We start from the raw sequence: 23,697 nt of genomic DNA on the forward strand, positions 1-23,697 counted from the left end.
GCGCCCCTCCAAAGTGCTTTTTATGCAGAAGAGTTAGAAAAGAAAACTTGTGTTTGTAGGTTTCCACTTGTAGAAATACCTCTACAGAATTTTTCTGATGAGGCTCAAAATAAGAAAAATCAAACAATCAGCAACATTCATTAAAAATACTTACAGTTCTATGAATGCAGAACAAAGGAGGACACTACAAAAGGATAATGAATAAATCTTCGTTTTTAAGCCCATTCTTTATCTTGTGCAAAATTATATATGCATTGGACGCCTTTTTTGGAGGTGAGTATATATTTTCTATTCATGAGACCCCTCTCCAGCATTACCAACACACCCTAGATACATAACTTGGTATTTTACTCACTCATGTTAATCAAAGTGTGGTTATCTAAGTTTGAAGATAATAAACTGTGTTCCAGGAATTCTATGATTAAACAATTGGCAGATTTCCCTAAATATCAGTGTGCAATATTAAGTACAGACACTGAATAATCACTGAAACCTGGTGGCATATCCACCTGTAGTTGGTAATAGTGCCACAGATCCAAAAGTTATGCACATGCTACTCTGGGTGTGTAGGAATGTTATTATGAGATAGAGAAGTTTCATACGTGGCAACCATTCTGTGTTTCTTCTAAATAGACTGAAATCCTACATCAATGCAATGAAACGAACACTGAAACAGAGGTGTGGGTGGTTGGATCCTAACATTCCACTATTGGCATTAAATAATTTTTCAGCAGTAAGGGACCTCAGAAATTATGCAAGCCAAAGTTCTAGTTTTATGAATTATAAAAGCGAGGCCCTATAGCAGTTAATTGACTTGTTCAAAGTCCCAAAGCCAAAGGAGCAAAGCTGGGCCTCTGACCCAAGCATTTTTATTTCCAGACCAACAATCTCCCTGTAACAGTGTGCTGACAAGATTCAGCCTCTCCTTGAATTACCTCATTTGTAAAACGAGTACACTGAGCTTGAGCCGTGGTTTTCCAACACCCTGTTCCCTGTAATCCTGGGGTTTCTGGAATGACTCAGAGGCCACTGAAAATAGGCATAAGATGATACAGAACACTCAAGGCTCGAGGCCTCACTGTTCTATGTAAGATTTATTTGAAAAAAAAAATCATGGATAAATACAAATTTGAAAACTACAGTTATTAATGGTTCATTTCTAAGTTTTAAATGAAAAGTCATCACTTACACATTTGAATTTTAATAGAATTTCACTCTCATAAATGAAGCAATTTATAGCCATTTTAAAATATTAAAGGTTTTATTTGCTTCTGTTCTTAAGGGTGTGAAATAGAAATTTAGAAGCCATTGTTGCAGAAATATTTCTAACATGAATAAGATTTTAAGAACCATCACTAATTGAATGCTTACTAAGTTCCAGGGATTGTTTCATCAACTGAACATATACTAATTCATGTTATCCATATAATAACCCAATGAAGTGTGGATACTAATTTTTATCCCCATTTTAGGAATAAGGAAATGAAGACATAAAAAGGTTAAGTAATTTATCCAATGTCACACAGCTAGCAAGTGGCAGATTTAGGCTGAATATTCACACAGGGTTCAGTGAGTCCTGACATAAACGGGTTCATTCCAAAGTATTCACTGTTGGATTATTATTATTTTTTAAAGCTTTTATTTATTTTTTGACAGAGAGAGAGACAGCGAGAGAGGGGACACAAGTGGGGGAGTGGGAGACGGAGAAGCAGGCTTCCTGCAGAGCAGGGAGCCCAATGCGGGGCTCGATCCCAGGACCCTGGGATCATGACCTGAGCTGAAGGCAGACACTTAACGACTAAGCCACCCAAGTGCCCCAATACAAATGTTTTTTATTGATCGTTTAATAATAATCCCATTTACAATTACACCAAAAACCATATGACATCTAGGAATAAATCTAACCAAAGAGGTAAGTTTTATATTCTGAAAATTATAAAACACTGGTGGCAAAAATTGAAGATGACACAAAGAAATGGAAAAAACACTCCATGCTTATGGACTAGAAGAACAAATATTGTTAAAATGTCTATACTACCCAAAGCAATCTACATATTTAGTGCAATCCTTATCAAAATGCCACTAACATTTTTCACAGAGCTAGAACAAAATCCAATAGAAAAAAGATAGTCTCTTCAACAAATGCTGCTGGGAAAACTGGATGGCAACATGCAAAAGAATGAAACTGGACCACTTCTTACAAAATACACAAAAATAAATTCAAAAGGGCTGAAAGACCTAAATGTGAGACAGGAATCCATCAAAATCCTAGAGGAGAACACAGGCAGTAACCTCTTTGACATCGGCCATAGCAACTTCTTACTAGGTATGTCTCTGGAGGCAAGGGAAACAAAAGCAAGAATTAACTCTTGGGACTTCATCAAAATAAAAAGCTCCTGCGCAGTGAAGGAAATAATCAACAAAACTAAAAGGCAATTTATGGAATGGGAGAAAATATTTGCAAATGACATATCTGATTACGGGTTAGTATCCAAAATATATAAAGAACTGGGACCCCTGGGTAGCTCAGATGGTTAAGCGTCTACCTTTGGCTCAGGTCATGACTCCAGGGTCCTGGGATCAAGCCCCACATCAGGCTCCTGGCTCAGAGGGGAGCCTGGTTCTCCCTCTCCCTCTGCCTCTCCCCACGCTCATGCTCTCTCTCTCTGTATCTCTGTGTCTCAAATAAATAAAATATTTGAAATATATATATAAACAAAATATATAAAGAACTTATAAAACTCAACACCCAAAAAATAAATTATCCAGTTAAAATATGGGCAGAAGACATGAATAGACATTTTTCCAAAGAAAATACACAGATGGCTAATAGACGCAAAGATGCTCAACATCACTCATCATCAGGGAAATACAAGTCAAAACTACAATGGGATATCACATCACACCAGTCAGATTGGCTAAAATTAACAACACAGGAAACAACAGATGTTTCGAGAACGAGGAGGAAAGGGCACTGTTGGTGGGAGTTCTAACTGGTGCAGCCAATCTGGAAATCATTATGGAAGTTCATCAAAAAAGTTAAAAATAGGGGGCGCCTGGGTGGCTCAGTCGTTAAGCATCTGCCTTTGGCTCAGGTCATGATCCCAGGGTCTTGGGATCGGGCCCGCATCGGGCTCCCTGCTCCGCGGGAAGCCTGCTTCTCCCTCTCCTACTCCCCCTGCTTGTGTTCCCTCTCTCGCTGTGACTCTCTCTGTCAAATAAATAAATAAAATCCTTAAAAAAAAAAAAGTTAAAAATAGAACTGTCCTGGGGTGCCTGGGTGGCTCAGTCAGTTGAGCGTCTGACTTGATTTCGGCTCAGGTCATGATCTCAGGGTCGTGGGATTGAGCCCCGTGTCGGGCTCTTGCTCAACACGGAGTCTGCTTGAGATTCTCTCTCTCCCTCTCTCTCTGCCCCCACTCAAATAAATAAATAAATAAATCTTTAAAAAAAATAGAACTGCCCTACGATCCAGCCATTGTACTACTAGGTATTTACCCAAAGAATACAAAAATACTAATTCAAAGGGATACATGCACCCTGATGTTTATAACAACATTATCAGCAATAGCCAAATTATGGAAGGAGCCCAAATGTCCATGAACTAATGAATGGATAAAGAAGATGTGGTATATATACCATACACAATGGAATACTACTCAGCCATAAAAAAGAATGAAATCTTGCCATTTGCAATGGCATGGATGGAGCTAGAGAGTCTACCTTTCCTTCAGCTCATCTAATATAGTCAATCTAGTACTTGGTCACTCATATTCTCTCATTAATAAAATTCTATGAGTCCTTAAGTTGAAAGTGATACATAAAGTTCAGGCAAGTAGTAAGGCAGTTAGAAAGTAAAGTATGTAGCACTGATGATTACAAATTCATATTTGGCACATTTTTAATTGCTGACTGTCATATGTGTAAGATAGTATATAATCATCACTGCTTATTAACCTTAAGATTGGTGAGTGATTAAAATCTCCCAAAATGATCAAGTGCATACATTGGTAGGTTTGCAATCAGTTCTCCAGATCTGTGTAAATCTCAACTTCTGTTCCTTAATGGTTCAGGTAAACATTTGCTAAGCATCTGACAATTGTAATCTGCCAACTCAAAGATGGATCATATACTCTCTAAGAACTCTAGTGACTGAAGGGAAAATTACAGTTTTAATAGGGCTTTGAAGAATGGGAAGTCTTAAGGAGGCAAATGAAAGGGAATAGAGGACCACTTGAATCAAGCTTGGAGTCCAAGGTTTTCAGTGCAATACTGTATGCATTTATGAATTATGTGTTAGTGGTTATGTGTAAGCTGTTAGGTATTGAACATGAGTATAAAAAGACCAGCCTTCCAGACTGGGTTCTAATCCTGTGAAGTTCACAGTTTTGAAAGAAAGATCAACTCTTCAAAAATTACAACACAAGGGACTGCATGGAGCACTGGGTGTTATACGACAACAATGAATCGTGGATCACTACATCAAAAACTAATGATGTATTGTATGGTGACTAGCATAACATAATAAAATTAAATTAAAAAAAAATTACAACACAAGGAGATAATGCTGATAATCATAGTTAAAAATGTTTAGAGAAAGCAACGAATTCAATATTGGGAGCTTGGGAATTGTATTAAAAGTCAATCAGAGGGGGAGATGAACCATGAAAGACTATGGACTCTGAGAAACAAACTGAGGGTTCCAGAGGGGAGGGGGTTGGGGGGATGGGTTAGCTTGGTGATGGGTATTAAAGAGGGCACATACTGAATGGAGCACTGGGTGTTATACGCAAACAATGAATCGTGGAACACTACATCAAAAACTAATGATGTAATGTATGGTGATTAACATAACATAATAAAATTTAAAAAATGTAACCTGAGGGGAAAAAAAAGTCAGTGGCCCTTTGTGGATTAAGCTTAAGTGAAGATATGAGTGTAGAAAGTTTAGAAGTTAGGCTGTGATCAGATCTTGGAAAGCCTTATATGCCAACTTGAGGAATGTCGACTTGGTTTTCTAGGACTAGGTGATAGGGAGCCATTGAAGACTGTTAAGCTTCAGAATGGCAGAATGAGATCTGGGCTTTCAAAATGTAACTCATATAGCTCGTATAAAATAAATGGGAAATGGGAAGCACACAGAAAGATGGATTATTTCAGCATTCAGAGCTTACATATGGCAGCTGATGTCCTCTGAAAGTTTAGGAGTATGTGACTAGTGATAATGTCATTCAATAAGTTTTGATCATAAGAAAATACAATGGAAAATTTGAAGATTGTTAAAATGTAGTTCTTGCACTAAGAACACGTAAATGAAGAGGCAGTTAATACTGAGTGGATAGAGGAGCAGAGGAAGAGTGTCTTAAGCAGACTCAGCGCTGAGCACAGAGCCCAACACGGGGCCAGTCTCATTACCCTGAGATCATGACCTGAGTCAAAACCAACAGTTGAATGCTTAAACGACTGCACCACCCAGGCGGCTCCATGATGTGCCCCTTAATTTTGTTAATTCCATTTTCTTTATCCATTTTGGGAAAATTTTTCCTTTATCATAGGTTATTTTACTCTTCCATTTGATGGGTTTTCTTTTGTAGGAACAGTGATCCATAAATTGACATTATTGTCTGGGGTGTTTATGCACGGTTGCCATGTTTTTTTCATCTTTAGTTTACAGGGGACCACTCTGTGCTGATATTTATTTGACCCCATATGTTTCTTCTCACCTATCAGAGAACATTGTCTCTTTCCTGCACTTCTAGGTGAGGTCATGGTATTGTCTATTCCATAATAACTTTTTCAAGTCCACTGTGGTGTTTGGTGAGCTGCCTTTCTTGGGGAGAGAGTGGTCACTTGGCCTTCAAGGTTCCCTTCCCATTAAGAGGAAAGCATTGATAGAGAGTAGAATATTCAGGAAGTGATTTGTCCACTTCACTTGCCTTTCCCCAGCAGACCTTTCCACTGTCTTTCTCCAAAATGGAGCATTAGTGAGCTCTTTTTCAGAATTTTGTCCACTTTTGCCACCATCTATATGAGTTTTCTATAGCTGCCATAACAAATGCCCACAAACTGGGTGGCTTGAAACAACAAAAATATATTTTCTGGAGGCCTAAATCCAAAATCAAGGTATTGGCAGAGTTCTATGCCTCTCTCCTAGATTTTGGAGGGTGCCAGCCATCCTTGGCATTCCTTAGCTTGTAACTACGTAACTCCAATCTCTGTCTGTCTTCACATGGCTTTTCCTCTGTGTCTCTTCTCCTGCTCATCACTTCTAAGGACCCTTGTCACTAGAATTAGGGCCCACCTAATCCAGGTTGATCTCATCTTGAGATTCTTAATTACATCTGCAAACACCCTTTTTTCAAATAAGGTCATATTCATAGGTCTCAGGTACACAGAGCAATTGGGGTGCCACCATTCAAACCACTATACCACCTATATTATTATTTTGGGAAGGGTGTTGTTTTAGGACATGCTGTTAGTCATGTGGGTTCCTGAAAGATCTTTCTCTCATTTTGGGGCTGCCAGTTTTCAATGACTTTTTTTTTTTTTTTTTGCATAAAGAAGTGTCTTTTCATTAGTTTGATTCTCTATTTTATACTTTTGTACAGTTTTAGGTACCCAACTTCAGCTCATTTCAGTGGGCTTCAATCTGTCCTATCACCCTGGCAGTACATCCAAAATCATGAATACCAATGATACATATACCTTTACACTCTATTGTGTGATCATCTAAAACAGTATGTTAAAGCCCACTATGAAGGCTAGAACATATGTTATATCATTTCTTCATTGTAATGAGATCATAGTTTTCAAAACAGAAATGACATGCTTCAACAGATTGAGAGTACTCCTAATGTCACATCCTTACAAATTTTCCAATTAAACTCGCTTTATTTCCACTTATTAGATTCTCTCTTTTCAGTTTTCTGAATTAGCCAAGAATGTAGAGAGTTTATTCTGTGCAAACAGTCTAAAATTTTCTTTCATATGCCATGTAAACAAAACAGCACTATGTGATCCATCCACAGATTTCTGCTTATGCTTTTTCTTTCTGTTTTAATTTCTGTTGCAGATATAAGGTATCACCCCAAAAAACCAGTGCAACGTAGTCTAATGTTCTTGCTGGTCCAGATATGTGTATAAGCTCAGGCACAGGCCTGAGGTCCCAAATTTATAATTATTTAATTCAAACTTGTATGCCCAGCATTGTCTCCAAAGACATCTAAAATGGCAGCGCACTCAGATCTAAAAGTGATGCCAATCCTTACACTCTTTTCCAGAGTAAACTTTCTCCAACAAATATCTTGAACAAAAGCAAGTATCTTGTTAGTGTTGAGTCTAGGGAACCAGTCAAAACTCCTTTCTCTCATAATGAATCCTTCCTCTCAGTAGATACCAGATAGGAACAATTTAGTCTTTCATAAAGAATCTGATATCATGGGGCCTCAACAAATAAGAGGCTGGGTTCTTAATCTCATTCTGCCCAGGAAACTATTTATGGAAATATAATTATTTCCTCCCTAGTGACTATTTGTACATACCAAGAGATTTTGGATTTGGAGAATTTATGGAGCCATAAAATATGTACTGGTAGGCTTCTTTTATTTTTTAATGAATGAATGAAATGAATTTTACTTTGTTTTAATAGACTTTATTTTAAAAAACAGTTTCAGGCTTACAGAAAAACTTGAAAAAAGGACACAGTTCAAATATATCCCCTCAATCAATTCATTGCTTCCCCTTTATTAATGTCTTGCATTAATGTATTTTTGTTACAGTTCATGAATCAATATTGTTACATTATTATCATCTTAAGTTCATAGTTTACATTAGGGTTCACTCTTTGTGCTATGAAGTTCTATGGGTTTTGACAAATGTATGTCATGTATTCATTATTAGAGTGTCATATAGAAAATAGCTTCACTGCTATAAAATTACTCTGTGCACCACTGATTCATTCCCACCTTCCTCCCTACCCAACCCCCGGCAACCACTGATCTTTTTACTTTCTCCATAGTTTTGCCATTTCTAGAATGTCATATAGTTGGAATCATATGGTATGTAGCCCTGTAGACTGAATTCTTTCACACAATATGCACTTAAGATACCTTCATGTCCTTTTGTGGCTTGAGAGCTCATTTCTTTTTATCACTGATTATATCCCACTGAATGGATGTGCCACATTTTGTTTATCCATTCACCTCTTGAAGAATGAGGTGGTCGCTTCCCTTTGGGGCAATTGTGAATAAATAACACCTTTATAAACATTAGCATAACAGTTTTAGTGTGGACATTAGTTTTCAACTCATTTGGATAAATACCTAGAATCGTGATTACATGGTATGACTATGTTTAACTCTAAGAAACTGCCAAACTGTCTTCCAAAATGGCTGCACCATTTTGCATTCCCATTGGCAATGAATGAGAACACTTGTTGCTCTACATGCCTGTCAGAATTTGATGTGTGACTGTTTTTAGTCATTTTAGTTATGACAGATTTTAGCCATTCATCAGACGTGTAGTGCTACTTCACTTTTAATTTACAATTCCCTAATGACATATGACCTTGAGCATCTTCTCATATGTTTATTTCCTATGTGTATGTCTTCTTTGGTGAGGTGTCTATTCAGGTATTTGCCCATTTTTTATTAGATTGTTTCTTTTGTTGTTGTTGAGTTTAAATAGTTTTTTTGGGGATATTTTGAATACAAGTCCTTTATCAGATATGTGCTTTGCCAATATTTTCTCCCAGTCTGTGGATTGTTTTTTCATTCTCTTAACAGTGTCTTTCTCAGAGCGGAGTTTTCTGGGGGTTTTTGTTTGTTTGTTTGGTTGGTTTTGTTTAAGATTTATTTATTTATTTTAGGGGGGTGGGGGGGAGAGAGGGGGAGAGAGAGAATCTCAAGCAGACTGCCTACTGAGCACAGAGCCTGACACAGGGCTCAATTCCAGTACCCGGAGATCATGACCTGAGCTGAAACCAAGAGCCAGACTCAACCAACTGAGCCACCCAGGCACCACCTCTCAGAGCAGTTTTAATTTTAATGTAGTCCAATCTTATTTTTTTATTTCATGTATTGTACTATTGAGTGTTGTATCTAAAAGGTTATCACCAAATTCAAGGTTACCTAGATTTTATTCCTATTTTATTTTCTATGAGTTTTATAGTTTGGCATTTTACATTTAGATCTATGATCTATTTTGAATCAATTTTTGTGAAAACTATATGGTCTATCGTATGTAGATGTTCAGGTGTTCCAGCACTATTTGTTGCAAAGACTATCCTTTCTCCAATTGAATTGGCTTTCATCTTCTGTCAAAAACCAGTTCACTATATTAATGTTGGTCTCTTTTGGACTGTCTGTTCTATTGATTTGTCAATTACTTCACCAATATCACACTTCTTTGATTACTCTAGCTTTATAAGTCTTGAGTTTGGGCAATGTCAGCACTCTTTGCTTTCCTTTTCAATATTTTGTTGGCCTTTCTGGGTCTTTTGATATTCCATGTGAATTTAGAATCAGGTTGTTGATATCCACAGAATAACTTCTTGTATTTTGGTTGAAACTGCTTTGATCAAGTTTGAAGAATTGACATATTAACAACATTAAGGCTTCCTATCCATGAACTTGAAATATCTCTCCATTTATTTGGTTCTTCTTTGACTTCTTTCACTAGGGTTTTACAGTTTTTCTCATATGTTGTACATATTTTATTTATCCATGATTATTTCATTTTTTGATGCTTATATAAATGGTATAATTTCAAATGCAATTGTTTACTATTGGTATACAAAAAGCAATTTTCTTTTGTCTTTTTGTAACCTGCAACCTTGCTATAACTGCTTATTAGTTCCAGGAGTTCTTTTGGTTACTTTGGATTTTCTGTGAAGACAACCATGTCACCAGGAAACAAAAACCATTTCAGTTCTTCTGAATATATTTTATTTCCTCTTTTAGTTTTGTTGAATTAGCTAGGACTTCCTGAATGATGTTGAATAGGACTGATAAGAGGGGTACATTGTTAACTTGTTCTTAATCTCAAGGGAAAGTATCTGGTTTTTCACCATTAAATATGTTACTTGTAGGATTTTTATAAGTGAATTTTATCAGTGTGCTTAAATTATTCTCTATCCATAGTTTGCTGAGAGTGTTTGTAATGAATCCCTGTTGGATTTTGTCAAATCCTTTTTTTGCATCTATTGCTATGATCATATGATTTATTTTTTAACTTGTTGATGTTATAAATTACATTAATTGATTTTCAAATGTTGACCCAACCTTGCATACTTGGAATAATTACACTTAGTCACGATGTATAATTTTTTTAGTACATCATAGGATTTCATTTGCTAATATTTTGTTAAGATTCTTTTTCCCCTATGTTCATAGAAGTATTCACCTGGAGCTTTCCCCTATTACAGTGCCATGGTCAGATTTTGGTATTAGGGTGATCCTGGCCTCACAGAATGAGTTGGTAAGTATTCCCTCTGTTTTTGAAAGAGTTTGTAGAGAACTGATATACTTTCTTGCTTAAATGTTTGGTAGAATTCACAAGTGAAACCATCTGGACCTGGCACTTTGGATTTTGAATAGTTATTAATTTTTGATTCAATCTCTTTAATAAATGTAGTCCTATCCAGATCATCTATCTCTTCTTATGTGACTTTTGATCATTTCTGTCTTTTAAGGAATTGCTGCATTCATCTAAATTATCAAATGTGTGTCTACAGAGTTGTTCATAATTGTATTAGTCAGGGTTCTCCAGAGAAACAGAACCATCAATAGGAATTTATATACATTATATATATGTATATATAATATATAATATATAGAGAGATCTTTAAATAAATTTATAAATAAATATATATGCATATATACATATAGAGAGAGAGAGAAGGAGAAAAACAGGGAGAGAGAAGTGGGGGGGGGTGTATTTTAAGGAATTGGCTCATTTGATTATGGGGATTGGCAAGTTCAAAATCTGTAAGATAGGCCAATGAAGCCCAAGGAGGTTGATGTTGTAGTCTTGAGTCTGAAGGCAGAATTCCTTCTTCCTTGGGAGAATTCAGTCTTTTTTCTTACAGCCTTCAAATGATTGAATGATGTCTTAGTCTGCTCAGGTTGCTATAACAAAATACCACAGACTGGGTGGCTTAAACAACAGATGTTTATTTCTCACAGTTCCAGAAGCTGGGGAGTCCAAAATCAAGGTGCCTGAATGATGTCAGTCAATTTGGTTCCTGGTGAAAACCCTTCTCCTGGCTTGCAGAGAGCCATCTTCTTACTGTGTACTCATATGATGGAGAGAGAAAGTTCTGGTGTCTCTTCTGCTTCAAGGGCACTAATCCTATCATGGGGGTTCCACCCTCGTGATCTCATCTAAACCTAATTACCTTCCAAAGTCCCACCTCCTAAGACTATTACACTTGAGGTTAAGGGCTTAAATATATGAATTTTTGTAGAACACAAACATTCAGTCCATACAAATGAGGATCACCCACATCATGAAGAGTAAACTGTTTTCCTCATAGTCTATTGATTTAAATGATAACTTCACAGCCACATCTACACTGTTGTTTGACCAAATAGCCGGGTACGACAGCCTAGCCATGCTGACATAAAATTAAACAACACAATAATATTCCTTTATTATCCTTTTAATATGCATGGGATTAGTAGTGGTGACCTCTCTTTTATTTCTAATATCAGTAATTTGCATCTTTCGTATTTTCTTGGTTAGCCTGGCTAGAGAAAAGTTTACCAATTTTACTGATCTTTTCAAAGAACCAGATTTTGGTATCACTGATTTTTTCTATTAATTTCTTGTTTTAAATTGCTTTTCTAATTTTCATTATTTCTTTTCTTCTGATTAATTTAATATTAATTTATTCTCTCTTTTCTATTTTCCTAATGTGGGAGCTTAAATGATTGACTTAGATTTTTTTCTTTTCTAACATATGCATTTAATGCATATACTAAGCTCTGCTTTCACTATGTCCAACAAATTTTGTTAATGTGTATTTTCTTTTCATTTAGTTTTTTCCTTTTAAATTTTCCTGTATGTTATCTAAACATTTTTTTGTACCTGTATGTTATCTAAAATGTTGTTTAACCTCCAAATATTCCATCTATTGTTCTATTATTGATTTCCAGTTTAATTATGTTTTAATTTGGGAACATACTTCACATGATTTCTATTTGCTAAAGGTTTGTTAAAATGTTTTATGACCCAGAATATGTTAGAACGTGGTGAATATTCTATGTGAGCTTGCAAAAAAATGTGTATCATGCTGTTGTTGGATGAAGTATTTTACAAATGTCAATTAGGTCCAGTTTTTATAGTGCTTTTCAGTTGAACTATATGCTTATTGATTTTCTGTCTGCTGAATCTGTCAATTACTGATAGAGGGGTGTTGAAGTCTACAACTATAATAGTGGTTTTATCTATTTCTTGCTGTTTATCAGTTTTTGCTTCACAAATTTTGATGCTATGGTTAGGCACACACATTAAAGATTGTTGTGTCTTCCTAAAGAATTTACCCCTTTATTATTATTTAATGTCTTTACTTTACTTTTTACTTATCTCTGATAGTCTTCCTTACTGTGTGCTTTGCTTGAAATAAATATAGCTACTCCAGGTTTCTTTTGATTAGTGTTAACATGGCATATCATCCTCCAACCTTTTTACTTTTAATCTACATGTATCTTTATACTTAAAATGGGTTTCTTGTAGATAACATAGAGTTGGGCCTTCTTTTCCTTTTTTTTTTTTTTTACCCACTCAGCAAGTCTCTGTCTTTTAAGTAGTGTATTTTTATTTCATTTTTATAACTAAAATAAAGTCATTGCTAGAACAAAAAGACTTACCTCTTAGAAGGTAACTTCTCTTGTTAAATTGCAACTGACTCAGTCATACTGCTAAATTATATACACAGGAAATTTGTTTTATCCTCCAGCATAACTTGATAAAAGAAGAACTAATTTAAGATTTATTTTAGACAATTTAAATTCTTCTTTCCTATGTTAATTAAAGTTAAACATATTTAGACATATTTATAAAGTAATGTTTGAGAAGAATTTGATCATTTATTTGTTAGCAAACCAATGAAATGCAAGATCAAATTTGACAGGTATTAGGTGAGAGAGATTTTAAGGTGTTAAAGAGCTTTTGAAAAGGAGAGAGAGTGTATCAGATTTGAATTTTGGAAAGATAACTCAAATGCCAGCAAAGAGGACAGATGCACACAGGGAGATCAGCAGGGAACCCCCTGGAGGCTATGGAAGTGGTCTCAGTGATGTTCGATGACTTCCTGCCCTGAAACTATAGTAGTGGAAGTCAACAGAATGAATGACTTGTACAGGTGTTGAGCCGGTATACTAATCTGTAGGATTTGGTGATGGATGAGATGAAGGAGCAAGGGTGCCAAGGATGATTCCAGGCTTTCAGCATTGAGAGACTGGGCAAATGCAAACATTGCTACCTAAGATAGAGAATGCAGAAGCAGGAACAGATGAAAAGTGATGATAATTAGTTCTCCGTTATGCATGATGTACATACATCTCCATAAAGTACAGTACATCTCCATAAAGATTTCTAATTGATATTTAAATTATCTGGTGCTTAAGTTTATGAAAGGGGTGTAAACCAGAGGGCCATTGATGCAAAGACAAAAGTTGAATCTGTGAAGGCCCCTTGAATAGAGATGGAGATGGAGTTAAAGACATTGAAAATTGTAGAAGCCAATTATAACCTATTCATCATTGGATTTTATAATTTAATAACTTACAATAAAGAACAACCCTTTGTGTGCGTCTAACTAGACTGAGTCATTCCTAGAAAGTATATGGCCATCTCTAGCAGCCTTTATATTTTTAGCCAGCCGCTGTTCTGGTGACTAAGAGTTATGTAATTCAACCATATAAGTCATGTTTAGGCAAAATAATCTCTATGAAAAAAACAATATTATATAATATCCCAAACTAGTTCACATATTGAATATCAGAAAGGTACCTGACATTTGATTCATAACAAATTTCCAAAGAAACAGATGGTCAAGAAAAGAGACTTCTAGCTTATTTGAAACAAGTTCCGGGTTCTCATGAACTTGTGGTATTAATTTTAAATTCATCTATTATTTATCATATATTATTACAATTCATATTGTTACTTATGAAAAACTACTATGTATATGCAAGGTATTCTGTTGAACATTCTGTGGGATACAAAGATAAATCAAGCGTAAACTGTCCTTAAGATACTTATGGACTAGTGTGGAGAAATAAGATACAAACTTAGGTAAGTATACAAGGAGTACAGTGTTAAGAATCACAGACAATTTAAAAATGAAATTAAGTAAACAACCCCATTTACATTAACGTCAAAGACACATAAAATACTTAGGAATACATTTAACCAAAAAAAAGTTCAAAGTTTATAGTCTGCAAAATACAAAATATTTGTTAGAAGAAACTAAAGAAGATCTAAATACATGGGAAAACATCCCATGTTCATGTGTTTATGGATCAGAAGCATTATTATGCTTCTGTTTATCTACAGTTGCAAAAAATTCCCTCTCAGAGTCCCAACTGACTTCTTCCTAAAAACTGAAAGGTGATTCTAAAATTCATATGAAATTGCAAGGGACCTGAAATAGCCAAAACAATAGCAGAGTTTTACCCTGTTTTTCCTCATAATAATGAGCATGTTTTCTGGGGTTTGATTTCCAGTTTTGCCACTTGCCAGCTATGTTGTCCAGGTCTCAATGTCCTCATTACATAGAGGTGTTTTAGGAATTATATAAGTTAATACATAGAAAGTGCTTACAGAAGCATTGGCACATTGTACACCTTGATTTTGTCTTAGTTATTATTATTATCATCACCTCATAGGGGTATTGTGAAGCTCAAAAAAGATAATGTGTATGAAACTTTTTGTAATGTACTGCTATTATCATTTTGTATTATAGTGACATGTGTATCCACCATCCTTATAGAGTATAGAAGAACAGACTATTAATTTTTAATGGCCTACATTGCACATAATAAATGCTCAGAAATTCATATTTTAGTTAACTGTTACTTTTATGATCAAATCACTAAGGACTTTCGATTATGCTAGGAATAAAATCTAAGTATCATTGCATCAAGACCCCTCTCAATCTTGCTATAAAATACAGATCCCCTTATGTCTTCCGCTCTATCACTGGTCTTGAAAGTGGAGTCACGATGGACCATTCATTGCAGTGTGGGAGGAAAATTTTAGAAATTCTAACTACATGTAGTTTTTATCTCATCCTTTGTGAATTTTCTTCTGTTTTATATATATCTTTATGAATGCATGCAAAAATATTATGAAATGCTCTAATATGTAAATAAATGCTAAATGGATATTGGAAGTGTAGGTTCAAAAAATTTTCCCTGGAAATCAGTGCGCTATCCCACAACGTGGTCTTTCTCCTAGCGCCAAGCAGATCTCTTCAACTCCTTCTAGGACACAGCTTATATTTTTCTGTTCCCAAATCTAGCTCACACCCAGTCTGTTTGTTTTGAATGACAGTACGGAGCCACTCCTTTTCAAGCTGCAACTTGCATACTTCACACCAAGACTAAACTATCACCAAAGGAAAACTTTTTTTTTTTTTTAAAGATTTTATTTATTTGCGAGAGAGAATGAGAGAGAGCACATGAGAGGGGGGAGGGTCAGAGGGAGAAGCAGGCTCCCTGCCGAGCAGGGAGCCCGATGCGGGACTCGATCCCGGGACTCCAGGATCATGACCTGAGCCGAAGGCAGTCGCTTAACCAACTGAGCCACCCAGGCGCCCACACTCATGCTCTCTTAATTATATAAACTCACATACACATGTTTATGGGACATCTATAATGCCATCATATCTTCCCTGCAGTAAACAACAAAGGGGCATTATTTAGTTTCCTTTTCTTTTTTTTCTTTTTTCTTTTTTTTTTTTTTTGACAGAGAGAGAGATAGCGAGAGCAGGAACACAAGCAGGGGGAGTGGGAGAGGGAGAAGCAGACTCCTGCCGAGCAGGGAGCCCGATGCGGGACTCGATCCCGGGACTCCAGGATCATGACCTGAGCCAAAGGCAGTCGCTTAACCAACTGAGCCACCCAGGCGCCCCACCAAAGGAAAACTTCTTTAAAGAAGGGTCTACGCCTCGTCCATCATGGTATCTACCTTGAAGTCCCCACCACTTTACCACACGAAAGCGTTTTCCATAATAACAGGCTCCAAAGAGATGTTTGTTTCACGCATAAGCTGACACGATATTGCTATCAAGAGGCAGGAGAGTGTGCTGGTTAACCGCAAAGGCTCCTATCTGGGTTCTGCCCCTTACAAACTGGCCGGCCACAAGCCTCAGCTTCTTCCTCTGTGAAATAAAAGTAGTAAGAGTACCTCTCTCACAGGCATATTGTGAAAGTGTATTTGGCTAGTCCCTGGAACAAAACTAGCGCTTCATAAATGTTAGTATTATTATGGTCTTCCTGAGACTCAAACCCAGTAATGTCTGTAAAGCCTCCGGTACACACTGAGCGAATAAGGGGACTGAATTTTCTCTACCAGCCATGTTGACATGAATAATCTGTGGTGACTTCTTTCTCCTTCCTTCTAATTTATCCCCTCATATTTGTAGACAACTTTCTTGAGACTGTCATGGCACGGTTCACGTGAATTGATTAGTTCATATACTCTTCCACGTCTTACGAATTAATCTCTTAAGAAGAGTAACCATGTTTTGCTTTGGGTTTTGTTGCTGTTTGTGTAAGATTTACTTATTTATTTGAGAGAGAGAGTGGGGAAGAGGGGAGACGGAAAAGGAGAGGGAGAGAGTCAAGCAGACTCTGCACTGAGTGCTGAGCCCACGCGGGGCTTGTTCTCACAACCTTGTGATCATGACCTTGGCCAAACCAAGAGTTGGCCTCTTAACCAACTGCGCCACCCAGGCACCAACAGGTATTGTTTTAACAGTATCATTGTTGCTGCTGTTGTTTTTGTTGCTGTTGTGCATTTTAACGAGATAAACTCCACATTTCCAAAAATTGTGCTATGAATCTGGTAGACAAAACTCTCCTTTTGGATTCCAATAGCAATTTTCTTTGCAGTTTTATGCACATATAGTTATTTAAAAGTGTTGTAGGACTAACACTAGTTGATTCTTTGCCTAGGTAATAAAATTAAATAAAAGCATTATCTTGACTCAAAAACATTAATTTAGTAGCATTAATTAATGCAGCAAATGTCAACTGTCAAAACTTCATGAAATGCGAAGTGGGATAACTGCCATTTAGTGTACACGTTTTTCCTTGTCAATGGGCAAAATCAGGGACCTCTGTGGTCCCTGTTCAATATTATCTTGGGGCGCCTGGGTGGCTCAGTCGGTTAAGCATCTGCCTTCAGCTCAGTCATGATCCCAGGGTCCTGGGATTGAGCCCCACGTTGGACTCTCTGTTCAGTGGGAGCCTGCTTCTCCCTCTCCCTGCCGCTCCCCCTGCTTGTACTCTCTCTCTCTGTGGAATAAATAAATAAAATCTTTTAAAAAATATATTATCTTGAATTTCCCATATCCCTTCAAGAGTTGGAACAATGAATTTCCCAAAGTGTCATGCCACTTGAGTATAAGTATGTGGAGAAGATGATAGTGGAATGGCGGGAGGGGGCAGATTAGACAATTTCTCCCATCTTATGAACATTTGAGAGGGTTTTCCTTTGCCCTTTAAGACTTCAAGAACTGATTATCTTTTAAATCAACACATCCCATTATGTTGATACAGCTATTAGATTGTAAAAAAATTATTTTTGTAGGTGACATAATTGTGTAGAAAATCCCAAGGGATCAACAACAAGAACAACAACTCCTGGAACTAATAAGTAATTATAGTAAGGTTTCAAGATACAAGGTTAATATACAAAAGCCAATTGCTTTCCTATATATCTGCAAGGGACAATTGGAATCTAAAATTCAAAACACAACACTATTTACAATAGCACCCTAGGTATAGATCTAAGAAAATGTAAACAGGATCTATATGAGGAAAAATGTAAATAGGATCTATATGAGGAAAAATATAAACTGAAGAAAGAAATCAAAGAAAGATCTAAATAAATGGAAATATATTTCCCTATAGGAAGACTTAGTATTGTTAAGATGTCAGCTTAGATGTGAATTCAGATACCTCATTGATCAATATAGACAGATGGCAATAAAGTATACGAAAAGATATTCAACATCCTATGACTTTAGGGAACTGTTGATTAAAACAACAACGAGATGCCATGACACACCTATTTGAATGGCTAAAATTCAAAACATGGACAACACCAAATACCGGTGAGAATGTGAGGCATCAGGAACTCTCATCCATTGCTGGTGAAAATGCAAAATGGTACTATCATTTTGGAGGACACTTGGATAGTTTTATATAAAACTAAACATAGTCTTACCATATGATCCAGCAATCACTCTCCTAGATATTTATCCAAGTGAGTTGAAAACGTATGTCCATACAGAACTCTGCACACGAATGCTTATAGTTTTATTCATAATTGCCAAAAATAGGAAGCAACCAAGACATGTCCTTCAATCAGTGAACGGAAAAACAAACTGTGGTACACCCACTCAATGGAATTTTATTGAGCAATAAAAGAAATGAACTATTAAGCCACAAAAAATCATGGAGGAACCTTAAATATACATTGCCAAGTGAAAGAATCCAGTCTAAAAAAGCTATATACTGCATGATTCCAACTATATGACATTCTAGAAAGGCGAAAGTATAGAGACCATAAACAGACTGGTGGTTGCCATGCATTCAAAGGGAGGGGAAGAGGGGGGATAAATAAGCGGAGCACAAAGGATTTTTAAGGGCAGTGAAACTATTCTGTATGATACTGTAATGGTGGATACATGACCCTACATTTGCTAAAACCCATAGAACTGTACAACACAAAAGCTGAACCCTAATGTCAGCTATGGACCTTAATTAATAATAATGTATCAATATTGGTTCATCAATTTAACAAATGTACCACACAAATGCACCACACAAATGCAAGATGTTAATAATAGGGGAAACTGTACAGAGGACGAGTGGGTATATGGTAATTCTCTACTTTCTGCGAACTTAAAACTACTCTAAGATATAAATTATATTGTAAAAAAAGTCCATAGTAAATTAAAAAATTAATTCACAGCAAATTACATATATACATGTGTATAAAAATACCTATATAATGCATATGCATGTACACACATTCAGATGAAATAACCATACATCTTTTTTTAATGATAGTTTTTTGATATTGTATTCTGTTATTTTCCCTCTTCTATTACAGTGCTTCTACAGGGACTGTCTTCAGGAAGTGACGAAATGCAGGTAGTTGTGCTAAATTATGCTTACAAGAAATGTGGTAGTGAAGGAAACTGAGAGGAAATGGATAGCTGTGGGAATCTGAAGGCCTACTAAAGAATTATTTTAAAAAGATATAATGATGCCAACTATAAAAATAGGTAGCTAGTAGCTCTTTAAATTTTGCTCTTTAGTTATTTCACTTTCTTTCAAGGAATACAGACACTTGAATATGAAACTGTTAAAATGTGAGGAAAACAAACAAGCACATACCAAGTCATTGATGCTGATCATTAGAACGTGCTGATACTCTCTGCCGTCTTTACCTTCAATATCACAATCGGATGATGCTACTGGCAACAGAACAAGGATCAGGGGAGGAATTCCAAAGATATACCTAAAAGAAACTAAATTGAACAGTGAGTAAGAATAAGCTGAATGTTGTAAGTCATTCTATCGTTTGTGTTGTTTCAATCGGCCTGACCATTTATTTCTAGTAACTTTTTGAAATGCACCTTGGCTTTTGGATAGTGTGGGAAGACCCTAAAATTCAGTATTATGTAACAACCAAGGTAGGGCTGCATTTTAGAGTTTAGATTTCTTTTATTTTTTTACTTAAAAATTACTCTTTGGAAAAGCACTGAACAGGTGTGATGAAAGCAGACTCTGCCTTTGAATAACACTCTAGGGTATAAATTAGTTTATTCAGTTTTGATTTATATTGAACATTCCTACAAGAAAAGGCATCTACAGGTAAACAGGTAAACTACAGGTAAAAAAAAGTTACACATTTTTGAAATTTTATGATTTATGGCATGTATATTTATGTAAACCTTGATGATTGTCCAAGTACCCAGCCTCTTCCTGGAGGCAGCACTGCACCTTTATTTCCATGGTACTGTGATTATATTCTTTCTTTTTAATGATGGACCTTAAAGGGTTAACCCTTCCCAGAACTGTGACAAAGTTGACATTTACATTTTGACACTCTATCTTTTCAGTATATTCTTTGTTTCTATGTGTCCAGAGACCCATATTTTCTACAAACACAGCTTTGTCTAGCTTCTTGACATGTTAGAAAAACCCATTAAATAACTTCACACCCTGGTAACTAATGATTTATATCTGTTTTTGATAAGCCTTCCTACTTAGAGGCATTTGTCTAATCGAAAGGAATGAAATTATAAATGGTATCATTTCAGGCAGTAATAATGCACTGATGGAGAGCCCGTTATTCCCAGAGACATTAAAATGTGGTTATATAGAGATGTATTTCTTCATAAGTCTGCCAAAATGTCTTGTTTGTATCTTTCTGCAAATTCTTGAGTTACGTTGACAATATATCTCCTTAATTTTCCAAATGAAGTTTAACTGTACTTGATGAGTGCAAGACATTCCACACCTGTGTTTTTTTTGATTAGGACTACAAACAATACTCTTTGGAACCCAAGGAACTAATATTGTGACATATGTTAAATACATCATAAAGTTCCCAATAATATTATCATCTATTGTATCATTATCTGTCATATAAAAGTCAGTAGCACTCCCCAATAAATGATGAGCTGTTTGTTACCCATATTTTTACAAATAGAGAAAGCAGGCTAAATAGCAGGTATGAGAACAAACACAAATCTCATCTCCATATATCATGGACACTTGACAAAGTAAGAGAAACAAAATAAGACATGGAATTGATTCATAGCTGCCATTAAGAGTCTATACACATACCGCAAAATTCACTTAGGAGATTAATGATGATGATGATGATGATAGTTATGTTGGAGTACCCAACATGTGCTAAGCACTTTGTTACCTTATACCTATCTGTAAAGATCAAAAGAGTCCTACAAATTGATCTTTTGTAAAAACCAGATAATAGGTGCCAGGTCTGGATTCTAACCTGAGTTTACTGCCTCACCAGAAATGGTCATAATCTTTTGATAACATGTAATTACTTTAGTCCTCTGAATGAAACCACTTCTATGTAATATTACATAGCTCTACCTCTCTCTTGTACTATTGCTCCTTCATCCTGAAGATTCTCAACGAAGAGTCAATTGCTATTTATTTACTAGATCCTGACTTTGTAATTGGATTTGTACAGACTGCATAGATCCAAACTTCATTTTCTCTGTCTTCTTACAGGTGTCCAAAAAGGAACACTTTGGAAAGAGTAGATGATAATTTATATAGCATATAACTTGAAATGAGTTTTAAGGGGAATATAATAAAATAAATGCTAGAATGAAAAAAGAGACCTTTTTTTATTCTACATAAATGTTATTTTAAAGGTCCATCTTTTACGTTTTGACAAAGGAGGTTGTTTTATTTTCTATGAGCACTACCTGTTGTTTCCTCTTCACCCCAACTTTCAGTAAGTGCTCCCCAAGTTCATATCGATCCATTTATTCATTGAATGACATTTACCAGTGCTTTCAATGGTGGCTTGGTAGAAAACTTAGTCTTTTTCATGTATTACAACTAGTTTCTCAATCCTGAAACTTAATTTGCCTTGGGGCACCTGGGTGGCTCAGTCGGTTAAGTCTCTGACTCTTGATTTCTGCTCAGGTCATGATCTCAGGGTCGTGCGATTGAGCCCCCCTTCAGGCTCTGAGCATGCAGTCTGCTTAAGATTCTCTTTCTCTCTCCCCCTCTGCCCCTGCCCTCTCTTGCATGTGCATTCTTTAAGTAAATGAATGAATGAATGAATGAATGAATGAATGAATGAAATCTTTTTTAAAAAATGAAACATAATTTGCTTTGTCTATAAAGACAAAGCCATTGTTGCCATTGTTGTTAAATAGGCTAGCTCCAGATGGATTAAGCCAAAACAAAACACAGAGGGTTGGGGTATGGAGACTTGGGGTTTTTGTCTTGGTGTGACAAGGGGTTGTATGACAATGGGTTGTGTGACTAAGTGAATGACAGCATCTTTTAAGTTTAATTTAACTGATCTGTAAAATGAAAACTTTAGATTAAATGATCCCTTAATGTCCCTTTCAACTTTCAAGACCTTAATTCTAAGAATCTCCCTGGCCATCCCAATAAAGTATTTCTTTAGACTTGAAATTGCCTCATGGACAATACTGCAAACACACCCAGGGCTTCAGACCCACATCTCACATGTTCCCACCTCTCAAATTAACAACTGCAGTTTGGTCTGCAATTGAAGTCTTTTCTCCACACCATCCAGAGAATAAACATATTAATATTGCCTAGTTTGAGCATGCTTTTGACATTGTTGTCACAAGAGGAAAAAACTCTGCTTTTATTCTGTTTTGTTTCAGATTATGCATAGACATTCACCCTTTTCATGACCCTGAGCTTTTCTTTAAATTACAGAAAAGACAGACCATAAGGAATAATGCAAGGCAAGCTTGGGCCTGTGGAATTTTGTCTTTAGATTTCCTGAAGGGATTGAAACTGGAGAATTTGTTTCTCAACAGGGAATTTGGTTACACCAGAATGATGGCTGTCTAAAAAAAAAATTCTTGTTGGTTTTTAATTTAAGCCAAATAATACATTCAATCCTCAGCTGCATAAGTTATGGGGTCAAAGTGAACATAAATTAGTTTCTACAGCCTATCAAATGCAATCTTTCATCCCTCTTTAAGACAAGTAAGTGCTTATTGAATGTCCACTATAAACATTTCATAGACCCATTTTCACTGGGAATTAAAAGAAATACTCAAAAGATATTCAGGATGGAATAGAAAACATTATCTGAATTCTGAATATATAATATGACTTGGCTTTAATATGAACAATTGGCACAAGCAATTCTGCACAATTGGCAATTTGTGCATAAAGAGAAGAAAAAGTTAATAAACAGAAAACAACCATGAGTTGTATGGAAATCAGCTCGTTAAGATTACAAACATAAATTTGATTATCCTCATATAAATAAATCTAATTTCTGCCACAATCAATATTAACACTGCTCCGTAAACTCTATCCACAAATCCCATGATAAACACTTAAAGACATTTCTGCAGCCATCCTATGAGACTGCATGCAATATTTCATTTAATCTCATAACCACTTCAGGGGGTAAGTACTACCAATTATTCACAGTTCTGAAAATGGAGAATCTAAGGAACAAAGAAACTTTCCCCCCATATATAACATGTATAGTATGAGACAGGTTAAAGAGTTTAGAAACGCAGCTTTTAGCCACTGAGCTGAACTGCTTCCTACAAAAACAAGTGTGTGTGTGTGTGTGTGTGTGTGTGCAGTCAAGGGAATGTACAAAAACCCATCTTTTTCCACATGAACTCCACTAAGGTGCTTCCTGGTCAAGCTCTGAAACACTGCATCATACACTCCTATT

General features: G+C 36.0%; 1 protein-coding gene and 1 long non-coding RNA gene across 15 annotated transcripts in view; one reads left to right on the forward strand and one right to left on the reverse strand.

Annotated features, from left to right (window-relative positions):
• Nucleotides 1–23,697, reverse strand: part of IL7 (interleukin 7) — a 47,128-nt gene that overhangs the window by 20,996 nt on the left and 2,435 nt on the right. The window contains exon 2 of the mRNA XM_035011405.1: nucleotides 19,638–19,771. Within this exon, the coding sequence (XP_034867296.1) occupies nucleotides 19,638–19,771 (134 nt within the window). The remainder of the gene's footprint in view (nucleotides 1–19,637; nucleotides 19,772–23,697) is intronic.
• Nucleotides 1–23,697, forward strand: part of LOC118014947 — a 153,788-nt gene that overhangs the window by 17,496 nt on the left and 112,595 nt on the right. For 11 of the 14 annotated variants that reach the window (XR_004680442.1, XR_004680443.1, XR_004680445.1 and 8 more), the window contains exons 2-3: nucleotides 10,424–10,476; nucleotides 19,351–19,783. This is a non-coding gene — a long non-coding RNA (uncharacterized LOC118014947). Of the gene's footprint in view, nucleotides 1–10,423; nucleotides 10,477–19,350; nucleotides 21,510–23,697 lie in introns of those variants that run through there. The other 3 variants (XR_004680447.1, XR_004680437.1, XR_004680441.1) reach the window with 1 other exon arrangement.

Source organism: Mirounga leonina, unplaced genomic scaffold (genome assembly GCF_011800145.1).
Source record: "Mirounga leonina isolate KUSES-001 unplaced genomic scaffold, KU_Mleo_1.0 Mir_165, whole genome shotgun sequence".
Classification (NCBI taxonomy): domain Eukaryota; kingdom Metazoa; phylum Chordata; class Mammalia; order Carnivora; family Phocidae; genus Mirounga; species Mirounga leonina.